Source organism: Sceloporus undulatus, chromosome 5, assembly GCF_019175285.1.
Source record: "Sceloporus undulatus isolate JIND9_A2432 ecotype Alabama chromosome 5, SceUnd_v1.1, whole genome shotgun sequence".
NCBI classification, from domain to species: domain Eukaryota; kingdom Metazoa; phylum Chordata; class Lepidosauria; order Squamata; family Phrynosomatidae; genus Sceloporus; species Sceloporus undulatus.
Genome location: NC_056526.1, coordinates 163,701,038 through 163,727,460, shown reverse-complemented (window position 1 = coordinate 163,727,460; position 26,423 = coordinate 163,701,038). Strand labels below are relative to the sequence as shown.

Below are 26,423 nucleotides of genomic sequence, written 5' to 3'. Positions count from 1 at the left end.
GCAATGATGTGAGGTGGCTATGTGTATGTTGAATAAAATGGTTAGTAAGATGCTTAAAATGGACAGCCTTGTTTTTTTGTCAGGTAATCTTTGCCTAAGATGCCTCAGCAGTACATTCTTAACATGTATTGTATAGTAGCTAGAGTCATCAGTGTCTAGTCTCTGCCTCAGAATGTTAATGGAATTTTGGCCACTATCTTTTTACACATTTCTATAACCATTGAACATTCACCCTTGATGGAAGACTGTATTTTGCATTTCAGGAACATAATTGAATAACTGCACCCATCCCATAAAACAAATAGGTGCTGAATGAATTGGGCATTGATTTTTGTAGAGTATTCTCTGAAGACACACAATAGTTTTAGGCTTTTAAGTGCTTCATTTCTTGAAGGTGGTTACCTTGTTGAGATATTCCATTAACAGAGCAGCAGGTGCCATATTCTTTACAATCTTGCATGACACTGCTGCAGATGCTTCAAGGATTTCTAAAGGAGGTGAATGTTTTTCCAAGCAGTTTTTTTCTAGAATAAAGTGTTGGAGGCACAGGGTCGAGCTAGATGTGGTATTTTCACCCGTTCCATTGCTGTTTTATTTTGCCCAATAGCACAGTCCACATGCCATCCCCTAAACTGGGTCAGGATCATGCCATAGACAAGAAAGTTCAGTCCTGTGTTCCTATCATGATCTTGGATGAAACTGAGACCTCACTATGTTTGATTTTTTTTTAAAAAAATATACAATTTAACTGTATTTAGACACAATTTACTACAAGATAATCTTTAAAATGTAGGTATCCAAAATGCATTTAAGTTAAATTAAGGTGGCCTTTCTAATGACTAAGTACCATTGAGTACAGCAGACCTACATCTTTAAAAACATGCAGATAATTACAATGCATGTCAAATATCTCAGCATTTAAAACAGCATACAAATCTGCATCACATTTTTACTGTTTCTGAGCCATCCAGAACATCTTTTATATATTCCATATAGCTTAAACTTTCCCTATAAATTTTAAGCTAAATAAACCATAAAGGGTGCTCTGGAAAGCTAAGAAACTATAAAAGGTTGAATCTTAAATTGCTTCTCTATTTATTTAAGTGGGCACCATTTCCAACAACTCCCTGAACAGCAGGGACTTACCGAGTTGTGGCGGTACCAACGATCCGCTGCCAGGAAGAAGCTGCCTAGAGTAGCTTCTTCTTTGCAGCGTCATAAGGGCCCTATGACACCACTTCCTCTGAGCAACGTGCAGATGCTGCACATCGCGCACGTCATCATGGCAGCCTCCGTGTGGACAGGAGGCTGCCATGATGATGGCAGTGGCACGTTCTAGGGTTCCAGACCATGTGTTTGCTGTGCAATCCAGAACCCTATAACTGGTGCCACCACGCCACTTCGTGCGCGTCTGTACTGGGTCGTAGTTTCATCATGTCAAAGTTGGCAGGACATTTTTTAAAATCTGTAACTGTAAAAGGAATTGCAACTATAGGATACAAAATAAGAAATGCTAAGAGCAAAGTACACAGAATATTTGAATGATAATTAGCATGTCATATTTACTAGTTCCAATAAATGCCTTTTGTCGTAGTTTTAATAGGCAATATTTGTACTGTTTATAATCCTATGAGGCATTTAAAGATGATGCAATGATAGATTATGCTGCTTGGATAAATTTCAATGCACAATTACATCTGAAAGCTTCATTTCTCCTAACATTATTATGTTTCTAGGCAACTAGAAACATAGAAAGTATTTGCTCACAAGCCTCCTGTTCCTCCGGTCTAGTGATAGTCTAGCTTCAGTGATCTGAGCTTCAAAACCAGTATTTGAAGTACAGTACATAACTGAAACAGAGACCCTATGTACGCTGTTGTGTGTTGTGCTTTGATTTTCAGTCCAATTAGGTTCGAGTTGATTTTTGGAAGTAGCTTATATTTGCTTGGCACCTCTTCATTGCTTCAGCAAATGGTTTTCTGTAGGACTTCATGTACATGTGGAAATAACAATGTTTCTGTTGCTTATTTGCTATATAGGTGGGAGTGGAATGTTGCTTTACAGAAAAAGTGTATGGCTGGCCTTTTTTTTGTGTAAATTCCAGGGGAGTAAAAGTGGTTAACCTTGCTCAGCTGTGGGACTTATTTCAATGCTGAACAATTCTTTAAAATTTTGACTTGAAAATCATGTTTCTTCAACAAGACAAAGAAGTAATTCATATTTTGTTATTACTGTTAGATGGAAGAGCTAAACATTGCCACTATATTCAGTTACCCATCACCACTATTTTGAAGTGTCTCTAGACAAAGGATCAAACAGGTTGTGATTCTGTTTGATTCTGTTGGAACCAAGAAAAAAGCGAGAGTGGCACTGCTGAATTTCCTCTAAGAATGTTGATATGAAAAAATGGAAGGTTTTATCAAAAGGTTGAAATCATCCCCCTGGAAGTTACACCATATTTGCTAATAGCATGCTTTTTTCAATCCCTTGCTCTGCTCTGCTCTGCTCACAATCCCATCTTCAAAACACCATCTCAACTGCTGATAATGTTACCAACCTACCAGCCTGCGATCTTTCAGTTCAGACAAGTCCCATACGCTGAGCCACGTCTCCTATCTGAGGGACAGCACCATGATTGATGACACAGTTGTTATCCCCAGCCATCAGGTGAGGCTTTTATGATAATTTTGTGCATCTATGATAGCTTTTATGTTGCTATCATTAATTTGTCTCTGTTTGCACCGTTATCGCAGTATTAATCTTACTTTAAACTAGTCTAATTTCATAGCAGTTTCTTGTTGTTGTTCTAACTGAATGTTTTGTTCTTCAGGAAATATTATTCTCTGCTCAAAGATATTATGGAAAAGATATTTAAATTATGGATATCAGTCTTCACAAATTTCACTCTCATGTGCAAGAATGAATAATTTAAGCATTTTCTCCTGTTTGCAAGAAAGTCCTTAAAATTACTTTGTCTGGGATCTAGTCTGTGAAAAATCCACACCTTTTTTGCACAGAAATCAGCATTTTCTGTGCAAAAATGTTGTTTCTTATGCACAAAACTGTTGCACGAAAATACCTCATGTGCATTTTTTTTTTGCATCATAAATCCCATAAATCAGAAACCCTATAAGTGTCACCATAATTTGGAACCAACTTAAAGGCACACAGCAACAATAGAATACAGAATAGAGAACATTCATAGAAGACTGCTAGGAATGCTGTTGAAAGAAGAAGCACTAGTGCTATAATAAAACAGGTCTTCATTATATCCACTCCTTCCTGGAGTTAAAACCCCAACAAGGTAAAGCTGAACTGTGTATTGTTTGTTTTTCCTACTCTTAGAGCCCGTACAGACAGGCCAAAATAAAGCTCCTTCGGGTCACTTTGGAGGTATGCTGTTTAAATGATGCATACATCCTAAGAGGCCAGAAGCTGCACCAAAGCCATGCTCCAGTCCTAAGGACCGGAGCGGAGCTTTGGTGCAGCTTCTGGCCTCTTAAGATGCGTATGTCATTTAAACAGCATACAGTGGTACCCCGGGATACGAAATCACCGCCTTACGAAATTTCCGGGTTACGAAAAAAATCCATTAGAAAAAACTGTTTCGGGTTACGAAAAAATTTTTTGGTGCTTTTCGGCGCTTTTTCACACGGAATCGCGGCTTCCAGCGCTAGCGCCTATGGCAATTTCGGCTTGCGAAAGATTTCGGGTTACGAAGGGCTCCGCGGAACGGATTACTTTCGTAACCCGGGGTACCACTGTATCTTCAAATTGACCCGAAGCAGCTTTATTTTGGCCTGTTTGTATGGACCCTTACTTGGAAGATTTCAGAAAACATTTCATTTTCATCATTTTAAAAGGTTTTATACAGCCAGTTTTTAGCAGTCAAAGTTATAAAGCTGGAATTATTGAAAAACAATGGAAAACTTTGATATTCCATAGCAGTGTTCCTCCGCCTTTGGTTGCCCACTTGATTTGGACACTGACTCCCATAACTACTATGCATTGGTAATGCTGCCTGAGGGGTTCTAGGAGTTGAAGTACAAAACATCTGGAGGGCCAACTGTTGGAAAATGCTGTTATATAGTGAATCCAGACATAATATTTTAGAAAGTCGTCATGCTGACCTGTGGGGGAATTCTCAGAGTTGTAATCCAAAGAAGTAACTTTTCTGAACTTTAATATTTTTTGCTGCTGTCTAAATGGTCTATCAGCAGTATGTTTATTGATCTTTAAGAGGTTAATCATAACTTTATATATTAATCTGATCACACATTTGATTTCTCACCAGAAATACTATACCTTAAAATTTAGATAAGTCTATATCCTTCAGTGAACTAATGCCATCTGAGGTTTCGAAACCACTTTGCTTGGGCTAGTTGGAGTATCTAAATAAAAAAATAAAGAGAAAGCCAAGGAGGAAAAAAACTATTTCTTTGCATTTTCAGGTATCCACACTGGCCAAGGAAGGTGAAAGGACATCATATCGCCTAAGCTGGAGTCCTGATAACCTAGACAATATTGCTCTTTCTGCTAGCCCTATACATTCTGGGTAAGTAATCCATGTAGCAGAAGATGAAGAATTTCCACAGTTTGAACTAATGTTTAGTTTGGACATATAGTCTAACTCGTAAGTTTACAATGTTCAGCCATACTTCAAATTTCATAGAATCATAGAATCATAGAGTTGGAAGAGACCGCAAGGGCCATCCAGTCCAACCCCCTGCCATTTAAAGCAGTTTGAAGGACGTTTAACTATTATGACACCTCCTCCCTTGAAAAATCTTCTTTTGGATAAGGCTGAGTATTTGCAAGTTTTGAGAGGGGTTTTTTAAAATTATTATTATGAGTCATGACAGTTAAACATATTTTAAACTGGCTTAAATTGGCAGTGTGGATCTTAAGACAGATTTAGAATGTCTATATAGAATTAATTATGAATAATTGGAATTGCTCTCAGCAGGCTGTGGCACATGCCCAGAAAACTTTTGCATCAAAATGAAATGTCAGCAGCTTTCAAAAGACAAAGATGTATACTAATAATTGCTGCTCATTTTTTTGTGATTCTGTCCTTGCAATATTTAATAGTAGTGGCATTTATGATTATCAGAAATTTTGAGGAGGTCTTCATCAGGTATAGGCTTTAATGTAGACTACCAAAAAAACCCAGTTTTTTTCCCCATGTGGAACACCTATTCACATCAGGTTTATGGGCCACATGTGGCACTTGTATTCCCAAAGTGGGACTTTGGAGTACTTATGTGGCCATGGTAGAAAAACTGAGTCCCACTCATTCTGCAGTTGCTCACCCCTCCTATATATGAATGATAGGTCAGTAGAACTGTACTGCTCATCCTATCACTAGTGGCCCCTATGGGACTTGACATGTCCCTTGGGTAATTACATAAGGAGGATCTATATATGAGCAGCTGTAGATATGTAGGCATCTATGCAATCAAGGGTCTTCCTATGTGAACCTCCATGTCAATAATATATATGTCTGGCAGTGCAATGAAAAATGTTGATATCCTTCTACGAATGGAAAACAACTGAGCAGAGCTAGAAAGTGCAAGGATTAAAAGAGCAATGTACCTAATCCTGCAGCACATAAATGCACAAAACTCTGGAAGCTGAAAGATTCTTTCTTACTAACTTCAGTGGAAATAGATGACATTGCAACCTATATCTGTGTACATATGAAACTGTTCCTACATTGAAGTTATAAGGAAACTCACTCACATGTGTAGTCTCTCTCTCTCTCTCTCTCTCTCACACACACACACACACATGTCTCTATCAGAAAGAGAGAACTATCTAAGTATAAATATTTAATGATAGAACATTTATGAGAAAAGCTTTGCTGAATTGAAAATGCTTGATTTAGCAATACAGTTCTCAACCCCCCCCCCAAAAAAGGAGCACCAGATCCATTTACACAAACTGGCAAATTATCATGGGGCGAAGCAGACAGCCATGAAGGAAAGGCCTTCGACTGCTCCAGCCACAATTGAGCTGGGACCATGGCGACTGCATGGCCCACTCTCAAAGCAGGCCACCAATGCAGCAGTCCCAAGCCACAGCGGCCAGAACTTGATCCAAATCAACTTCTTTTTTGGGCTGTGGTGCAGCTTTCAGTCACTTTGAGTGTGTGCATCATATAAATGCCATGCCTCCAATGTGGTTGGAAGCCACTTTATTTGGCTTGTGCATTTCAGGCCATGGTTTCATAACCCAATGTTTTCATGTGATGCTATTTTCAAGAGCTATATCTTTTAATTTTTATATGCCTTAGATTATAAAGCACAATGTGTAGCCCTTTAAAGAAAAGAAACAACAGGCTGGCATCAATAGCAATAGCAAGTACATATCTGTATCGCTTATCAGTGAACTAAGCACTCCCTAAGAAGTTTACAATGTGTAAGCTAACTGCCCCCAACAAACTGGGTACTCATTTTAGTGACCTACAGAGCAGAGTAATGAAAATGAAAAGTATTTACAGCATAACTGACATGCTACCTGTGAAATGTTTATCAGTTGACAGCCATGTGCATGATGCTAAGATAATATCACATTAGCCAGCTTTTTTTTAACTAGAAGTTTTAACATCCAAGTAAAATTGACAAGAAACAACAACACAGGACTTCAGTTAATTTCAAACTTGCAAAATTTTGCTAAATAAAAATATTTTGTATGTTAGCATATGCACACCTTGTATGGCACAGTGTTTGGACTTTTTTGTGCACATCTTATGTGAATAAAACTAGTGCCTCATGCCAACTAATGACCAAACCTTTCCAAAATATTTTGCATTACAACAAGAGTAGCTCATGAGAACTCAGAGGCTTGATCCAAATCAGTGACAGTCAGTTTCTCAAATGTTGCATGAATGATGCTGCAACATATGGTCAGTGAAAAGGAAGAACACAAGGGAGGGAGGACAACTCAGCATATATTAAAGCAAGACTGGAGGTAACTCATGACTAAGCAGGCATAATGGACGAAAAAAGAACTGGAAACATTTGATATTTCTAGAGACCTTTTTCCCTACTGGAGGGATTCTCTGCTAATAAAAAAAAATTAAGGTCTTCAATCCAATGAGATTTGCCTCCCCACACCACTGTGTACATAGGCTTTATCCTTGAATTTCTGAAACACACTGATTGTAAGGTTAGCCCTCCACATTTCTGGCTTTGACTTTTGCAGATGTGATTACTTTTGGGTTTGATTGATATGTTCTCTCCAGGAATCTGTAGGGCCTCTGGCAAGACTCGGCAGCAAATTGAGTTATGCTGCAAGACCTAGAGATTCAAAGAGAAATCAAATGTCGAGGGCCCAGTGTACATGGAAATGTTGTTTGAACAATCCTTTGGATTATGCCTATTAAGCTACATTAGTTTGCTATGTCTTCTTTTAGGAAATGGCTGGACTGTATAGTCTTTTTGGTTCCATTCAGTTTTCAAATGAGGGAGTACTCTTAACAAATATTGATATGCATTTTACTTGAATGCAAATTGTGAGTGCACTCTTTGAAGACATTTCAGCTGTGGGAAACTGACCCATTTTACAAACCTTTCTCACTTTATTTGGGGATATCTGTAAGGTATAAGGAAAGAGTGCTTAAAAATGACAAATAATTAGAGTTATTGTTCTTAGCTGCCTGGCTTCAAAAAAGGAGATTGGATCATTGCTAACAAGGTAAATATTTCTTGTTTATATCCCATATGTTACCCTCACAAACAGCAGTGGAAACAGGACCTAGCAGTTAGAAGCTTAAAGTTGTCAAAAACATAAAAAATAAATTGAATATAAATTTCTAAATGTCCAACTAGATCTGAACTTTAAAAGGTTTAATTTTGAAAATTTCTTATTAAAAGCAGACTCCTCTCTTATTTGATGAAGAGACCGTAGTCAGTTCAACTATCATTGTAATAGTGTGGTTCCTTTCTGGAAACTATGACAATGTTTGCATACCATTTTGAGGTGGAAAAGGTGAAGTAATCTATTAGCAGCAAGAACTATTAAGAAAAGAAATACAGAAAATTATTCAAATATGAATATGTAAACAACCTGAGAAAGGAAAAAGTGAAATAAATAGAAACTTGTGGTTAAATCAGATTCAGGTCTTCTCTAGGTAAGACTAACATTGAATTTAGCCCTTATGATTTAATAGTTAGCTAGCTAGCTAGCTAGCCAGATAGATAGATATAGATCTGGAGTGAAGGATGGAAATAGCCCTAGATAGGCTCTTAGACAATAGTTAACAGATTTTTCAGGCAGTAAAGAATCAAATTAGAAAATTGGGGTCATAGTAAAATCTTGGTTCCTTACCCACTCACATCAGTATTTAATAAATATATTTAATTTTATACGTTTCCCAGTAGAAATAGATTTCAAGAAAATTTAACTCAGATTAGTATCTCATACATGGACAACTCAAAATGAGTCAACTGAAAGTATATGTTAGCGCTTAAAAAAGCACACATAGGATTTTGCTATGCGTGCCATTCAAAACAGATCTTAATTGTTCATAGTACCCATTAAAACAGATCCTGGCACCCAATTTGTGGCAATTGTTGTTGGGTTATTTTGGCTCAAACATTACATAGCAGAATTGATTGGCAAATACCAAATATCTGATGAATGATCAAAATGTTATGGACCCTCCATTTGGTCTGCCATATGGAAGTTAGTAAAAGGCTCTTAGCTGTACTAGTAGTACAGGGTGATTAAAAAAGAATGGTGCAAAACTGAATAAGAACACTTTTCCTTTTGCACCATTCTTTTTAATCATTCTGTATAGCAGAGTGGGGGTAGTTTCAATGCAGCTCCTGGTATTGCAGATGCATTAGAGCACAATTACTGCAATATATATGGCTTGCATACAGAGTCTTCATGAACATGGAACTGCCTAGAGACCCAATACGGAGCTCCTTTTGCCATGTGTATCGCTGGCGCGGCCTTTAAACAGCTGTGCCAGTGATATGGAAGAGAAAGGGGTCAAGCGGCCCTTTTCTCACTTTCCCCGCTGTTCTCGGGGTGTCCTTGGGGCATAAAGCCCCAAGGACACCCCTTTCCAGGCCGCGGGGAAGCAGCATTTTGCCACTTCCCCAAGGCCTGGAGAAGCAGCAGATCGGCCTCCAGGGCAGCCACTGTGGCCACTGAGACCCCGATCCATCGGTGAAAGGAGCAGGTGCACATCACCCCAAAGGGGCAGTCTGTATCCTGCTGCAGTTGTTTTCCAAATTTTTTTTTGGAGGAATTAAATATTCCAAGTGTTCTTGAATATTCCCATTCAAAAGAGGTCAGGGAGGAACATCCTATTTCATTCAGCTTTGCTCCTTCATATGCTTTCTGTAATCTGTTTTTACATATTCCCTTTACATCTTTCAGTTTACAGGTTTAAAACATCTTCTCTTCATCCTTTTGTTTCATTCATTACTCCGTATTTTTGTTGCTAAATTATCTCTTCTGTTGCAGCCACTCCTCTCCATGTTTTGACCATGACAACAGCAGGTGAACTTATATATAATTTCATTTTTTAACACATGATTCCCTTTTGTCTTCCTTCTTTCTATCATATTTTTCATTTGCTCATATCAGGATGTTCTGATACTGCCATTATTTAGCACAGGAAGAAACTGTCTGCCCTTGTAATGTTTAACACTTTATGTGAAGTCAGGTTTCCTTTGCAGATTAAAAGGAAAGTAAAACACTGTAATCCTCATACAAAGGCTGACTCGCTGTTGCATTGCTCTCCATGGTATACTGTTGCTGGTTGAGAACGAATGGGATTGGAGATGTTTGGGAGCATATTCAGACTCATTATCTACTGAGACCTCGGGAGGATCCTAGTGGATCTCAGTAGAAGATGCCCTCAGTCTACTTCTGGCTATGGGAACATAGCCAGATCCTCCTCTGATTTCTCCTGCTCTTCACCAGCAAAGCTATGGTTGTTGCTGGGCCAGGGACTACCACAACATGAGTCTATGGGGTCATGCCAAGAAGCCAGAGCAGAGTCCTGCATGAGGAACTTTTACATTAAGGTCAGCCATGTAGGAGCTCACCCTATGTCTCCAAAATTTTCTGAAATGCAATTCATACCTTCCGTACTTCCTGCCCCACAAAGAGATTGTTCATATTAGTAGTAATTGTTGCTCTGCAAAGGGAGTGTACTTATTAGAAATGTCTGTCTAAGGCCTGTTACAGACAGCCAAAATAAAGCTGCTTCGAGTCACAGTGGAGGTATAGTGTTTCAATGATGCATACGTCGACGTATGCATCATTGAAACACTATACCTCCACTGTGTCCAGAAGTCGCACCAAAGCCGCACTCCAGCCCTAAGGACAGGAGCATGGCTTTGGTGCGACTTCTGGACTCTTAGGATGCATGCATCATTGAAACACCATACCTCCACTGTGACTCGAAGCAGCTTTATTTTGGCTGTTTGTAACAGGCCTAAGGCAGTATTTCTCAACTAGGATTCCATGAGAGGTCACTAGACGTTCCCCACGATATTGTGATGGGGGGCATTTTAATCTATAGATATACTTCTTATGCAGGGGTTACAAAGGGCCCTAAAAATTAAGTGTTCCTCCAGTTAAAAAAATGAGAAATGCTCATGTAAAATAACTGGAAATATTTTAAAGTACAGCTTAGTGTTGTCGAAAGACTTCTAACATTTCCCTAGAACAAAAATTAATCTGCAGTTAAATATCCTCTATATAAAAAGGTTGTTAGGGAGTGTCTTGTATCCCATTAGTACTGTTTGAGGTTTTCTTCAACTAACTCACATTCATCTTCACACAGAAAGACAGAGTTTGTGGTAACCAGTTTGGAACACAAGCTATCATGTTTGGGTTGCAGTACTTCCCTTGGTTGAAAATATACAAATCTCGCTGAAGCCAAGGGGAAATTAGCATCCATAATTAAACATAGAGTGCATGTTTGTCTGAAGAAAATTTGTCCTTGCTATCTAAATATTAGTTTGGGTTATTCTCAGTAATTCTGTTCATGTAAGGAGAAGGGCTCTTGCTAACTATTCAGAAGATATTTGATTGGTCTGTTGTTTTTTCTGTGTCTCTAAAATACAGCACACCTAGTTTGTCCCAGTTCTTATTTGTGTGCTTGAGAAATCCTGAAGCAGCCTGATCAAGCTGTTCTGTATCTAACATTCACACTGTGACTAACTAGCTGCTATTTCCTTGTTTCCCTGCATCAGATGGTAATTAGAGTGATCTATTTAAAAGCCCTCTTGTGGGAGGGCTAGGATAGATGTGGTTCAAATAACTACTTTTTCCAAGCTGTGTGATGAGAAGCATGTCTACATTCCTTACTAATTAAAATCGACCATCATATGTGCACCAACTTTGTTTTAGGCACCTATTGTTTATTGTATTTTTAAAGAGCCAAAATAGTTCAATTGTAGTTTCTTTTGTTCTGGTGGGGTATTATGTTTGCATGTAACGCCAACTGAAAGTCCCATGACAAGAGCAGGCAGCTGTGTTTGTTCTTGGGACTAGCTTTTGGTCACTGGGACCATTAGGGGGCATGTGGATTGGCCTATTACAAGAATCAGAAAAGGGACAGTCCAGATCTCCATTTCTGATTTTGAAAAACAATTTGAGGTATGTGTGTGTTAAAGGCCATGCACTCCTTTTAAAAGACAAATTGCTGATCCTTAAGGTTTCCAAAGGCAGTGATCCCCATTTTGGCTAAATACATTGTGGTCTGGGTAATCTGGATGGGTCAAGCCTACCCCAACTGTATGTACAGTCCCAAGAACAGTCTGCCCACCTCTGCTGTAAAGCATAAATTGTATAGCCATCCATAGATATTCACACCTTTTCCATTTCCTTCTTTGTGTTTATCTTTTCTGTTGCCATGCCTTTTGTACTCAGAAAGCTGTGTATGGAAGAGATGTGCTAGCTTAAGTGCACAAAACCAATTTAATAGGGACAATAAACCATGAGGATTATTGTCCCTCCTCTAACAAGTTATATTTTCCACACACACACACCCAGCATTAAAACAAAACCTTCCAGAAGTCTGAAATTATCCTTCCTACTATAGATGGCACGAATCCTAGAATTTAGGGGACACATAGGGTCTCTGAAAGTTCCCCAGCCCCAAATTACCGGAAGCAGTCACTGCAGTTGAGAGGGATTCATTCCCCTGTCGTTCAGAAAGCATCTGGCTGATGTTCCCACCCCAATCCCATGAGAGATATCTCATACAAGAGGGAAGTGTGAAAAGGACCTGCTTCTGGCTGTTGTAATAGATATCACTCACAGGAGGAGGTGGGAATGTCAGTCAGCTTCTTCTCAAGTGACAGAGGAACAGACCCTGTCAACTGCATCAACTGTTTCCCAGTAAGTGGGGTTTGGATGCGGTCTGGACTGGGAGTCACTGCATATTCATGTAACTACAGTGATTACGTATTTGTAACTCCCCAACTGGATTCCAGCCTATGTCATTTTTGGCTGTAGGATTTTTTGTGAATGTTTTTAAGTTTCTTTATCCTAACATTCAAAGTGCCATTTATGGAAAGTAGCTACAGTATTTTCTTCGGGCTGTTTGTGCCCTGAATAAGCTTCTCATTTAGTTCCATGAATAGGAACAATTAAGGCTAATCAAAAAAAGTTTTTCATTAAATGGCAGGCACAGCAGCAAATCTGTGTGATTTGGCTGCAACATAAAAATCAACACATGGAAATCAAAGGCAGGAAGCACAGGAGTTGACTTGAATATTGAAAGCTAAAGTGGAAGAAACTGACTAAAAGAGGTTGCCTTATTCAGAGTCCTCATGCTAATTAAGATTTGAAATTTTCACTCTAATACAGAATACAACAAAATGTGATAAAATAAATGCCCACTTTGGGTCATGGCAAACAGGTTAAAACAATCTTCTCACCACAAAAATGCAGCCCCCACATCCAGTAGCTGTATAATTGACCTTAAGAGATTGCAAAACAAAGACAAAAATAAAACTTTTAATCAATATTATATTCATGACATTTGATTATCCACTCTGCTGAAGCTTAAAGTGAAAAGGTGATGCTTTTAAGGTGAAAGCTAAAATGAAAGTGTTATAATAGTAGTATACTGCTAAGTATTTTCTTGTCTAAATGGGTGCTGTCTAAAAAGTACAGACTAAATAGTTAAGAATAGGGAAGATCAAGGATGCATGGCATCCTCCAATGCAATAGATTGTGCCTCTTAGTCATCATTCGTGGCAACATGCTTGGACAGCTGATTGTAATTGCATGTGTAACTGACCTCTCCCTCCCCAGGTTGTGAAAATGACAGTTGGTTTAAAAAAAATGATTTTACTGATGGTATTTAAAGGAGAATAGACAGAAATAGGAATCTAAGGAAAGAAATACTGAGCTAGATCCAATGCCATCATTCTGCTAACAGAACCTGTTTCCACTACCAGAGCTGGAAGTGATTGAATCCTCTTCCTTCCTGCAGTTCCCAGTACCTTCCTGTTGCCTCCTTCTGAGATTGGAATACATTTTTGGGTGTGAAAGAAGGTTGCGAAGGGAAGGAGGGGTTCCATCATGCTAGCAAAACCAGGTGGAAGGGGAAATGGCAAGAACATTGTTTGACCATATTTCTATACATAATCTCACAGTCTGGATCATGATAACATTTTAATTTTTTTAAAAAAATTACTGGCTTGTTTCTTTTCTATTGTTAGTAAAGCATATGTTTCAAATTCATGTGCAAATGCAGTTGGTGTTGTAGAAAAAATGCTTTAATTGAAAGCATCCTTTGTCTCCTTGTAAATATATATTTTTAAAAAAAGCACTACTAACACACAAAGCTTCTTCCCATTTACAATATTTTGTCTACTTGTGAAGATTTTTTTTTTAAAAAAGCACTACTAAAATCAAAATAGAGAAAGCTTCTTCCCATTTACAATATTATTTAAAAATGTTTTAGTAGTGGAATGTCACCTATATTGAAATTTATAACATTAATAATAATAATTTTATTTTATCACAGCACTGATAGTAAACATCTAACATAGAGTAGATAGCCAGGTATGCCTTAATGCTCTATGCAGTTGTGTACAAATCACAGTTATATATATTATCTGTGCACTTCTTAAGATACTTTAAAGACATAGATGCAGAGTGCCAACTTACACATAGTTGTTATTAATATTAGATATTAAGGGGGAAGCAGTATACACATATGAAGAGAACTCAGTTATGCCTGACTTTCACATCTTATCTTATTTTCAGTTTCCTGGTCAGTTTTATGGTGGATGCTCGAGGTGGTGCCATGCGGGGCTGCAGGCACAATGGACTTAGAATCATTATTCCACCTCGGAAATGCACTGCTCCAACTCGAGTTACCTGCCGCTTGGTCAAACGCCATAGACTGGCTACAATGCCTCCAATGGTGGAAGGAGAAGGGTTGGCTAGCCGTCTCATTGAAGTTGGGCCTTCTGGTGCTCAGTTCCTTGGGTAAGAATGTTTTAAAGTTGGTTTAATTTTTAAAAAAAACTGATATGAAATAAATAATTTCTTCTGTTTATAACTTCTGCTGGGGTGGTTCATTACTTCAACACTGGAAGAGAAAAGATTTTCTGTTGTATCATATGATTCTGTGCTGCACAGCACAAGGTAAAAGCACTGTTCTACTAGCAATAATTTAAGAATATTGTATGTCTTTTAAATAAATGTACAAATGACTACAATTAAAGGTTATGGATATTCTCTGGAGTAATATTTTTAATTCATGTGGCTGTTAAAGTCAAAATCATTTTGTGATCATAGTCAATTCATTTCATTCTCCACATTTAAAGATAAATTCTAAAAAAGGAAAACAGTAGTACAAATATTGTTTATGCATATGCAATGCCTATTGAAAGATGTAGCAGAAGCTAAAGTTACCATCAAGTGGAACTCGTATTCTCTCAATTGCTATTTTGTCAGGAATTGAGACTGCCTGGGAAGCACAAATTTCTGATTTCCTGAAGCAACAGAACAACTTCTGTAATCGCATTTAGCTTCTACGTTGTAGTGCCCTATAGAAATATCAGAGCTGCTGTACCTGTTTTAGCAATTTTGTGCTGAAACCAGCAGTTCTCAGCAATCTTTCATCAGCAGCTTTGCTTGTCAGTAGTGGCTTCTTATAAGAAGGGTGAGCAAAGGAAACCCCTTCTTCTTTCAGGGAATGGCTTCAGCTGGAAACCGGTACAAGGATGAAGATGGAAAGGGGAATAGCCTAATCATACTGCAAAGCAAAGCAATGATGTTATTAGGTCCTCTGGTCCCGGAAGACATCCATCCAATTTTCTTAAGATTTTAATTTTGAGAATGGGGCTTGAAAAGTAATTGGAGGGTGGCTAGCAATTCGAACTATTGTGCAGCATAACAAGCCAAACCATCAACCATTTCTGCCATTATTTTGTTGTTGCTATTTTTCAATAGAGGAACTAGAAGATTCCTAATTGTGAGCAAATGTATTTCTGTAACTAAAGGGTTGCTTCCTGTTTTTACATGAAGCTCCTTTCAAAACTAAATAGAACTTAAATAAACAAGCATCAAATCCCAAATAAGAATGCATTTGCTGCCACATTTTGTATTTTCAATTCTTCTCTTCCTCTATTTACCTGTTTCTCTGTCTCCTAATACACTCACAGTAAAATCAGAAACTTATTTTCCTCTACGCAAGCTGGTAGGGAATGTATATGAAAATTCAGATGTGCTCAGAGTTTTCATATCATTTTTCCAGCTATGTCTTGTACAGCTGGCACTTTCCTGGGTGGCGTCCTGGCAGTGAAATCAGAGTCACTGAACCTATCAACCAACCAAGTCAAATCTTAGTGTAATGTGTTTGCTTGTCAATCCTGAAGGATATCTCTTGCTCCCATGAATATCAGAAGCAAGGTTAACATATCCCTGAACTTTCTAGAGACAGAATAAGGTCCTTAGTCATGAGAGTGAAGGCTCTTTTTATGATTTCTTGTGACCAGTGGGGATATATTTAAATAAATCAAGGCAGAAATCTGTTCAGCGTATAGCCTAATTCCACTCTGAGCAGACAGTGGCACTGGGGTTCTGAGAAAAAAAACCACATAAAAGTTTATTTATTTTCTTTCTTTCACTGCTGCTTTGGATGTACTCAGTAAACTTCACCTGCCTACGGCTCCTCCCCCACTTAATGAGGGAGAAAGTTTGGTCAGCCGAATCCTTCAGCTGGGGCCTCCAGGGACCAAATTTCTTGGGTAGGAGAGACTTAAAACAAATTGATGGATGCTGGCCTTCCCATTCTTCTCCTTCGCAATATTATTTTTATGTCATTGTGCCCATGACATTATCCCTTTCTATGATTTAAAATTTTGTATACCTGACCTTTAGTGGACCATTTTCCAGCCCTTGTGGTATGTGGTTTTTGTTTTGGTGATATGTTTGTACCGTTTCTTAAAATTCCTTGACCTCCACTTTTGATTTAGCATGAGATCTTCCTAGTTGTAAAATGTACCAGTCGTTATAGCTGTCATGTGCTTGACGTCTGTAGCAAAGCAACCTGGACTGGAACTAAAGGAATCTATTGCATAATTTTTTGCCTCCGTTGTCACAGACACAATAGTGATATGTTATACACTGGATATAACATAATACTTGGCATGATACATGTAAGATGTCCTATGTAATTCAATTATCCCTGTGAGACTATTGATACGCAAAGTATTTATAGTTTTTACAAAAGTGAAATATATATACCATATGTGCACAAAGAGCAAAATTTCAATCTTTCAGTTGTATAATAGCATAATATTTCTTTGGGTATAAATCTGAATATTTTCAGTTGAAATAAAGAGCTGATTTCAAATCAGTGCAGATTTAAGTGTAGTCTTTGGCTTCTAGCCTTTTCTGTCTAGAATAAGCAAGATCATAATTTTCTCTTTTAAGTGCCCATATAAGTATATACATACATAACAGTAGATTCTGCATGATACATGTGATGCACATGATTCCACACATCAAAGCAAACTTCAGTTGTGTGGGCTTTATTCATTTCTGAGACAACAAGAACAAAAATCCCAACCCCAAATCCTACTATTCCTTTAAATACCCTGCTACTTTGGCAAGGACAGTAGACACTGTTTGTGGGTGAAAAGTGGGAGGATAATTCTTTCTGGTTATAACAACAACCTACAGTGCCAAAGTGCTACTAGTTTGCTTCTTTCAGGATTCTATCCAGGAATAGCAAAACAACTGGCAGAATTCCAGGTCACTTTGTAACAGACTGAAAAAAAACACCCCTTCTATATCAACTTGTTTCCTCGTTATCATAATCTTTTAACAAGCTCTGTTGCTGTAATAGGCCTGTGATTGTCGAGATCCCTCACTTTGCGGCTCTACGTGGTAAAGAAAGAGAGCTGGTGATCCTGAGGAGTGAGAATGGAGACAACTGGAAGGAGCATTTCTGTGAATATACAGAGGATGAACTAAATGAAATCCTAAATGGAATGGATGAAGGTATATCATTTGATAGGCAAGGACTAAAAAGAAGTTAGACTGCAATTGCAAACCTATTTACCTAGAAGTAATTGTGACATTAAGGGCAACTCTATCTTACCAGGTGGTCTTCTGCCAGTCACTATGTTACAGCAGTATATACAGATTAGGAAGATTAATATGATTTGAGGACACAGATCACAGATCTTACAAAAGCCTCAAGACTGGTAAAAGGAACAGATGTGTTTTGTATTGGTCTGAAAATTGACTCTTAGGAATGGATTGAAATGGCTTTCAGATTTCATAGCTTGAGTGTTTTTGGTCTGCTTTTTTTTGAGAAACAATATTTGAATTATACATATTTTCTTATAATTTGGAAATGTCAACAAAAATTAATAGATTCTTTTAAAAAAAAGAAATAGAAAAAAAAACCCTGACAAGTTATAATGACTAAACAGCAATCTATTTGTCAAATGTTATACACCTAAGGATTAAATATCCCTTTCCTTCAAACATGCTACCTGCTACTAGTAAGATTGGACATGGGTCTTGCCCAATCACATGGTTGTATGAGATGTAATTGTACAAAATGTTAGCAGTTTTAGATCTAAGATTATGATTGTTGACAGGGCACATAGATGCTAATAAGATGACAGGTGTTCTAATTCTACAATGTGGACTAGATTAATGGTAAAGGATTATGCATCAATGTTTATTTCAAAGTAAAATTGTTTGTCTGTTTATTATCCTAAGATACATGGTTCTCTGCCTCATTTTATTATCAAAGCAATCCAAAAATGTAGGCTAGCTTGAGAAGGATTTACTAGTCCAAGATCACTCAGTGAGTATAACAGCTGAGTGAGGATGTATGATTCTGAGATGGTACAATGATGATCAAATAATCCAAGGTGTATGATACACATTGGCTCTTGTTTCTATAGAGAAACATCATAATGATGGACTTTTTATTTGAAAGAATCCTTAAACATATGGACCATGGCTCATTCTGGGTCCTCCATAGGAGGATTTAAAGTGGCTGTGAGAATGATCTTGTGAATTGTACCCATGAAACTAAACATAAGCTCTGAATCCACCTGCAAGAAATATTGTGAAGTTTATTTGACTGTCCACCCTCCCTCCCTCCCTCCCTCCCTCCCTCCCTCTCTCTCTCTCTCTCTCTCTCATTTGTTTTCTACTCGACAATAAGAAAAAACATTTTCTATTTATCCTTTCCCAACCTGTCATTAGACATTTTGAAAGGCATTCACAGTTTTTAAAAACATATCTGCTTATGATGTACACAAAAGGTCATTAGAGTGTCTTCTTCCTGGAAGTATTAGTAGTTGTGGTATGAAGTAATTGTGGTTTAACGATATTTTCTTTTTATTCAGTACTTGATACTCCAGAAGAACTGGAAAAGAAACGCATTTGCCGTATCATCACTCGAGACTTTCCACAGTACTTTGCAGTGGTATCACGGATCAAACAAGACAGTAACCTCATTGGACCTGAAGGTGGTGTGCTAAGTAGCACAGTAGTACCTCAAGTACAAGCTGTCTTTCCAGAGGGAGCATTAACAAAGCGAATTCGTGTTGGTCTTCAGGTGAGAGGAAAAAAAGTCAAGGCATTGCATTCTTTAACTGACATTTCTGTTATGAGTTTTGTTCCATGACTTTATCATTATTCTGGTTCCTTTGCTTTGTGTTCACTGTCCCCAAGTTCCTTGTTATCAATGGTGGGCAAACGGAGCCTGCTGTGATTAATAACTTATTCACCAAATTATGGAACCAACATTTAAAGTTGGACAAAATTTTCCTGGTATTAACATTTTTCATACTTAAATATTTAAAAAAATGTTTTGAAGGAAGAACTTCTCCAGGAAGCATAGTTTGTTTTTCATGCTTCCACAGTGTGGCTGCAGTTGCCCCTGGGAATGACTTTATGATTACATAATAGTTCCAAGAGCCATATATGAAAGAAAAAAAATGTGTGCCTCTTTTCTTCCAGGTAAATCATGGAAATAACACTATGCATCATGTTCTACCATTTCTGGGACAATTTCTGCCCCAGTTTGAAAGCATCTGGCAAGAGCCACACTTCCTTTTTATTATATATATTTAAAGATCATAGTGGCTTAATTCCTATGGCTTAGCTCCAATTAGAGTAGACCTACTGAATAAGTGAGATTCATAAAATGTTGAGTTGCCATTCAACAATTAATTAAATGGAACTAGCAATGGAATTTCAGCCATTGTGTTACTGCAGGTTTACTCAAAACCTCACTACTATCCTGATCATGCATAACATAAAGAGAAAAAAAAATGAAATGGTACATTTATTCCATTTGAATTTTGGGGAAAATAATTAAAGTTTGTTGAATCTGAGTTGGGACTTCTTTTATATTTTATAATTACAAACACACAAAGCTTCACTTTTTAATTTAAATTTAAATTTAAAAAACACTCCCAATTAAATGTGTTTTGAGTTTACTACATATGTGTTAAAGTTCTGAAAACTGTGTATGCATATTTGTATTTTTAAAAAATCTGAGTTGCAGCTTCTATAACCTTGTCTCTAAGACATTTAGTAAGTAATTTAGCTCCATTTTATTCAGCTGACCTTTTTTTAAGACTATGATTATAGTTCTATAAGTCCGCTGTAACTTAGAAAGAAATTAGCAGAGATAAATAGTCTGAATGTGCAAACACTTGAAAGAATGCCTGGAAGATAAGATAAAGGGTACTGATAAGCTCATGGACCATTTTATGATTCTTGAATGAATTATGTAAAATTATGAAGCTGTCCAAATTGTCTCTTGTGCCTCATCTTGAACCCAAATATCTTCAAAGATTTTTCATAGAATTCTTTGTAGAAGCTTTTTCTCTTCATAGTTGAGTGAAATTTTAAGTGCTCAGAAGCATTGGTCCACTACAACTCACAAAGATATTCACACTGGGAAGCTCCTCTTGTTATTATTTTAAAGTTTAATGGCAGTTGGATAGAGGAGATCAGTTGAAGTCAAGTGTAATCAGCAAATGGAATTCTAATTAAAAGAGGAGGCATTACCTAGGCAATTGGGATGGGAAACATAATCACTTTTAACACAGTTAGCCATTGTCAAGGTCTGTTTTCATTTTGTTCCTATCTTTGGATAGGCCCAACCTATGCACAATGAGCTTGTAAAGAAGATTTTAGGCAACAAAGCCACATTCAGCCCTATTGTCACACTGGAACCCAGAAGAAGAAAATTTCATAAACCAATTACAATGACGATTCCTGTTCCCAAAGCCTCCAGTGATATGATGATTAATGGATATGGGGGTGAAACGCCCACTTTAAGACTACTATGCAGTATAACAGGTAGGTTAATAAGAAATGTTTTTGTAAATCTATGCAGAATGGTGAAAATATATAAAGATGTTCACTAAAGCATAAAACTTTTTGAACTCATTGCTTTGCCAGTGCTCACAAAATGAAGTAAACTACATTGAACTAATATTTTGCATCTTGGAACACAGCTAATGTGAGCATGCATTTGAAAAACAACAACACCTTAATCTGTTACAGATAGAACTAATCTCCCCCCGCCCCTTAATACAGTCAGCACTCCATCTCCGCAGATTCAACCACCCACAGCTTGAATATATTTTTTAAAATATGTAAATTCCAGAAAGCACACCTTGATTTTGCCATTTTATATAAGGGACACCATTTTACTATCCATTGTATTTAATGGGACCTGAACATCCATGGATTTTGGTATCCACAGGGAGTCCTGGAACCAAACCCCAGTAGATACCAAGGACCCACTGTACTGGCAGAAGATAATTTTGTTCAGGAGTATCAGACATAAGCCAAACATTTTTTCAGTCTGTATATAATGAATATATTTTTGTCTTATGGATTAAAAGGTTTATGTCTGGATCAGTCTTCCAGCAATGGACAATTATATTTTCAACAGACATTGGTCCTAATTTAATGTAACATAATTAGGAATGTTTTGGTTAAGAACAGTATTATGTTTTAACACTAATTTTTTCTAGACATTTTGAAGATTTTGCTATTTGTCCTCTCTTTTTTTCTTTTAGGTGGAGTAACACCTGCTCAGTGGGAAGACATTACAGGAACAACGCCATTAACATTTGTCAATGAATGTGTTTCCTTCACCACAAATGTATCTGCCAGGTATCACCATTAAGAAAACTATACATACAGAAGCATATACTTTGAAGTTTTTGCATAATGGATCATACATACAGTAGACCCACTGACTAACTTAAACCCCATTAAGTTCAATGAAACTACCATAAGGATGTCTAAATCTTATATTTAATAATAATAATAATAAATTTTATTTGTATGCCGCTTTTCCACAGATCAAAGCGGTTTACAACCATAGAAAACCATTACAACCATAAAAAACCGTTACAAACACCTCTAGATAAAAACCAATTATACAAAATTTAAAACACAGTCATACAGCAAGGTAAGGCAGGGAATCCATGGCATCAACATACACAGCTTCATTGATCAGGGGGGAAGGCTTGACAAAAAAGGAAGGTTTTAAGCCTTTTCTTAAATGTTTCTAGGGGGGTCGTCAAACGGAGCTCCTCAGGAAGGCTATTCCAGATTCGCGGGGACGCCACTGAAAAGGCCATCTGGGATGTAGAAACATATTTGGAAGGTGGAATTTCCATAAGATTATTCCCGGATGTTCTGAGTGTGCGGGGTGGATTATATGGGGAGATGTGGTCCCTCAAGTAACTCGGACCCAAGCCATTTAGGGCTTTATAGGTAATAACCAACACCTTGTATTGCGCTCGGAAGCAAATAGGCAGCCAGTGAAGATCTTTTAAAATAGGTGTTATATGGTCAAACCTAGATGTACCTGTGACCAGTCTGGCTGTCATATTTTGTACTAACTGAAGCTTCCGGGCTTGGTACAAGGGTAGCCCCATGTAGAGCGCATTACAGAAATCTAGACGAGAGGTTACCAGAGCATGTACCACAGTTTCAAGGTCCCTTTCGCCCAGGTAGGGTCACAGTTGGCGTATCAACCGAAGTTAGGAGCAAACATTTCTGACCATTGCATCTACTTGAGATGTCAACTGCAGAGACAAGTCCAGAAGTACTCCTAGACTGCGAACTTCGTCCTTCAGGGGAAGTGTGACCCTATTCAGGACAGGTGGATAAATTTCCTTCCCTGGGCCTGGGGAACCTATCACAAGCACTTCCGTTTTCTCTGGATTCAGACTGAGTTTGTTTTCCCTCATCCAGCCCATTACCAACTCCAGGCAGGCATTCAGAGGAGAGACGCCATCCTTAGTCACTGCATCAGTCGGAGACACAGAGAAACATATTTGGGTGTCATCAGCATATTGATAACACTGCGCCCCATGTCTCCGGATGATGTCTCCCAGTGGTTTCATGTAAATGTTGAACAAAGTGGGGGACAAAATAGCTCCCTGAGGGACACAAGATGTGAATTCCCTCTTAGAGGAGCAAGTGTCCCCCAACTGCACCATCTGGAATCTGCCCGAGAGGTAGGAACGGAACCACTGGAGTGCAGTGCCCCCGATGCCCAGCTCTCTCAGGCATTCCAGATGAATACCGTGGTCAATGGTATCGAAAGCCGCTGAGATGTCCAAAAGCACCAACAGGGTCACACTTCCCCTGTTGATGCCCAGACGGAGATCATCGACTAAGGTGACAATGGCAGTCTCAACTCCATATCCCACTCTGAAGCCAGTTTGAAATGGGTCCAGATAATCGGTTTCATCCAAGACTGCTTGGAGTTGGAAGGCGACTGCTCTCTCGATCACCTTACCCAGAAATGACAACAATGAAACCGGTCTGTAGTTATTCCTTACCAGGAGGTCTAGGGAGGGGTTTTTTAGCAACGGTTTGACTGTCGCTAGCTTTAAACTTGATGGAAATTTTCCCTCCCTGAAGGATGCATTGATTATACGTTGTAACAACAATGTTACAGCATTCCCACCCTGGGCAGTCAGCCAAGAAGGACAGGGATCAAGAGAGCAGCATATTTATTGTATCTCCATCCATAGGCATGCTCACCAAATTTGGAAGGCCAGTTCCAGATGTAGGCATGTGCCACTGTGCTGGCAGAAAGGGATATCCATGACCACTCCTTCCCCTGGCAACCCCTTTAGCCCCTGAAAATAATACACTGAGATTTGGGGAAAGGGAATCTTCATAAACAGGATGGAGATACTGTTCATGTCTTTCAGTAGAAAGCAAATTCCAAATCTAGCCCAATATTTCAAATGCTCAAAATTCACACACCTTCTGCTTTGCTTTGCTTTGTTTCTAGAGGTGTTTTAAAAGTTGTAATACCAGCTACATGTATGATCCTCCACTAATTCTTAATTTTAAAATGACTACTACTACTATTATTGTTGTTGATATTACATATAATGGACCTGAAATATATTTAAATTGATTTGATACAATATTGACTATAATACTAATGATATTAAACTACAAAAAATTAAATGTTCTATAATATTGTGTATGATATTGATTACCCTGTTATATTAGTGCACATAGTGCACTTAGGCCTTATCTGCACTGTCCAGGATACTCCACAGCTCCTCCACCTGCCTCCTGTTTCTGCACAACAGTGGCAGACTGTATCAACATCCTTCCAAGTGGCCTGGCACATCCACCACTGCAGCGGGTCTCTCACATCTGAGGTCAGAATGAGGTACCCAGTACATGGTTGGGTACTTCAATCTGATTTCAAGAATGAGTGAGCCATGGTGGTGGCAGACATGCCTGAGAGCTCAGCAGCATGGTCATGTACACTGCCACTATGGTGCAGAAACAGAGGCCTCCAGATCTTCCTGGAATAGTAGTAGTAGTAGTAGTAGTAGTAGTAATAGTAATAATATTTATTTTTATCACAATCAGGGTGGCTTATACCATAAAATACACAATCCGTATACAGCAATGCTACCCTCCTTAAAATGTCATTAAATAATTTGCAATATAAAACATAACTTAAAATAATACACAATAAAATAATAGTAGATACAGCAGAAGATCAGGTCCAACAATTAGATATTTTTTCTAGTGGCTGAGTATCTGTTTGGGAAAGGCCTGCCAGAAAAATAACAGAAACACTATGTTTTTACCTGAGAGAACATCTCTCTAGGAATCTCTAGGTCCTCCAGTGCAAATCTGTGGTCAACATCTGCCAGGCAATGACCACAGAATTGCATTGGAGGAGCTACAAATGCCTAATGGAGTGTTCTCTCTAGGAATCTCTAGGTTCCTCAGCACGACTTTTGGTTAAAGCTGACCACAGAGTTGCGCTGGAGGACCTAGATATTTCCAGAGAGAACATATTAATAAAATCCATGGATAATCAAGTCCGCAAAAGTCAGAGCCACAAACATGGAGGGAGGACTATATAGGGTTTGGGTTCCTGGTGACGCAGTGGAAGATCCAGGTAAGTTTATAAAAATTCATATTAAGGCTGTTAAACCCCAGTTCTGGTGCAAAATGTACCAGATGCCATTCAGACTGGCCGCAGCAGAACTGGATTTGGTATATGTGTTGTCCAAACAGGACAACACCAGAATGGAAGACAGGAGGGAATGGACCTCTTTGGCATACAAACAAATCTAGTCTAGAGTCCAGAAGCCTATTTTATACCTAGTGCAGAATTTCAAACTTAGTTTGTAAATATTAATTTTTGGGACTATATCTCCCAGGAACCTTTGGGACATGCTAGAAGTTTTTGCCCAGATGTATAAAGTTTCCAGCCTCTGTGCTGAAACTGTTGCCATCAAGTATTTCTATCAACCATTATAAAATATGTGGAATCAGTACTATGTTGTGATTTCTGGACTTCTTTCACAAATTCTGATTTGCTTTTTCACATTGGTTGACCTTATTTTGTAACTATTTTAATTGTTTCTACAATTTCAGGTTTTGGTTGATAGATTGTCGACAAATACAGGAATCTGTTACCTTTGCATCTCAAGTGTATAGAGAGATCATTTGTGTTCCCTACATGGCCAAATTTGTAGTATTTGCCAAATCTCAGGATCCCATAGAAGCCCGACTAAGATGCTTCTGCATGACAGATGATAAGGTTGATAAAACATTAGAACAACAAGAAAACTTTGCTGAAGTTGCTCGAAGCCGGGATGTTGAGGTATTGTATAAGAGCATACAACACTAATTCTTCATTAAATTATATATTTCTAAAGCTATACTTTCCACTTCCTTTTGGGTTCAGAAATGAGAAGCAGAATGAAGGACAAAAATACCTCCTTTTCAGCATTAGGAACAAAACAAACAATATGTTAAATGCATAACCATATTTGCATAGGTGGAATGTTAAATGCGTGATTGTATTGGCATATCTTTATCTTGAGAAAATGAGAGCCCTTAGGAATTACCAGTCCAAATCAGTACCATGGCACAAACATTAGACCTGTTCTGTTTTCTTGACCGCACCACTATCTTAAATTTATTATATTTGTATCTCACTCTTTTCCCAGAGGCTTCACAACATTAAAAAAGTACAATTAAAATACATTAAAAAGGAATTAAATTATTACAATATTAAAACAGATAGTTATAAAAAGAATAAAACACATTTTAAAAAGATAAAACTATATATACAGTGGACCCTTGTTATACACTAGGGTTTGGTTTCAAGATCCCCCGTGTATAACAAAATCCGTGTACGCTCAAGTCCCATTAAATATAATGACATAGCAAAATGGTGTCCCTTATAAAAAATGGAAAATCAAGGTTTGATATTTGAAATTTATACTTTTTTGAAACATTTTCAAACTGTGGATGCTTGAATCTGTGTATAAAAAAATCCATGTATAAGAAGGGCCGATTGTATATAAAACTGTATCAAATTTATTAAAATGGTACAATATCCCAGCCTGTCCTTATAG

General features: G+C 38.0%; 1 protein-coding gene across 1 annotated transcript in view; it reads left to right on the top strand.

The window, feature by feature from the left end:
• The window catches only part of ANK2 (ankyrin 2), a 198,655-nt gene that overhangs the window by 127,772 nt on the left and 44,460 nt on the right, over window positions 1–26,423 (top strand). The window contains exons 24-31 of the mRNA XM_042470313.1: window positions 2,580–2,667; window positions 4,452–4,555; window positions 14,254–14,478; window positions 17,348–17,502; window positions 18,873–19,084; window positions 20,637–20,841; window positions 21,570–21,666; window positions 25,435–25,663. Coding sequence (XP_042326247.1) covers window positions 2,580–2,667; window positions 4,452–4,555; window positions 14,254–14,478; window positions 17,348–17,502; window positions 18,873–19,084; window positions 20,637–20,841; window positions 21,570–21,666; window positions 25,435–25,663 — 1,315 coding nt within the window. The remainder of the gene's footprint in view (window positions 1–2,579; window positions 2,668–4,451; window positions 4,556–14,253; window positions 14,479–17,347; window positions 17,503–18,872; window positions 19,085–20,636; window positions 20,842–21,569; window positions 21,667–25,434; window positions 25,664–26,423) is intronic.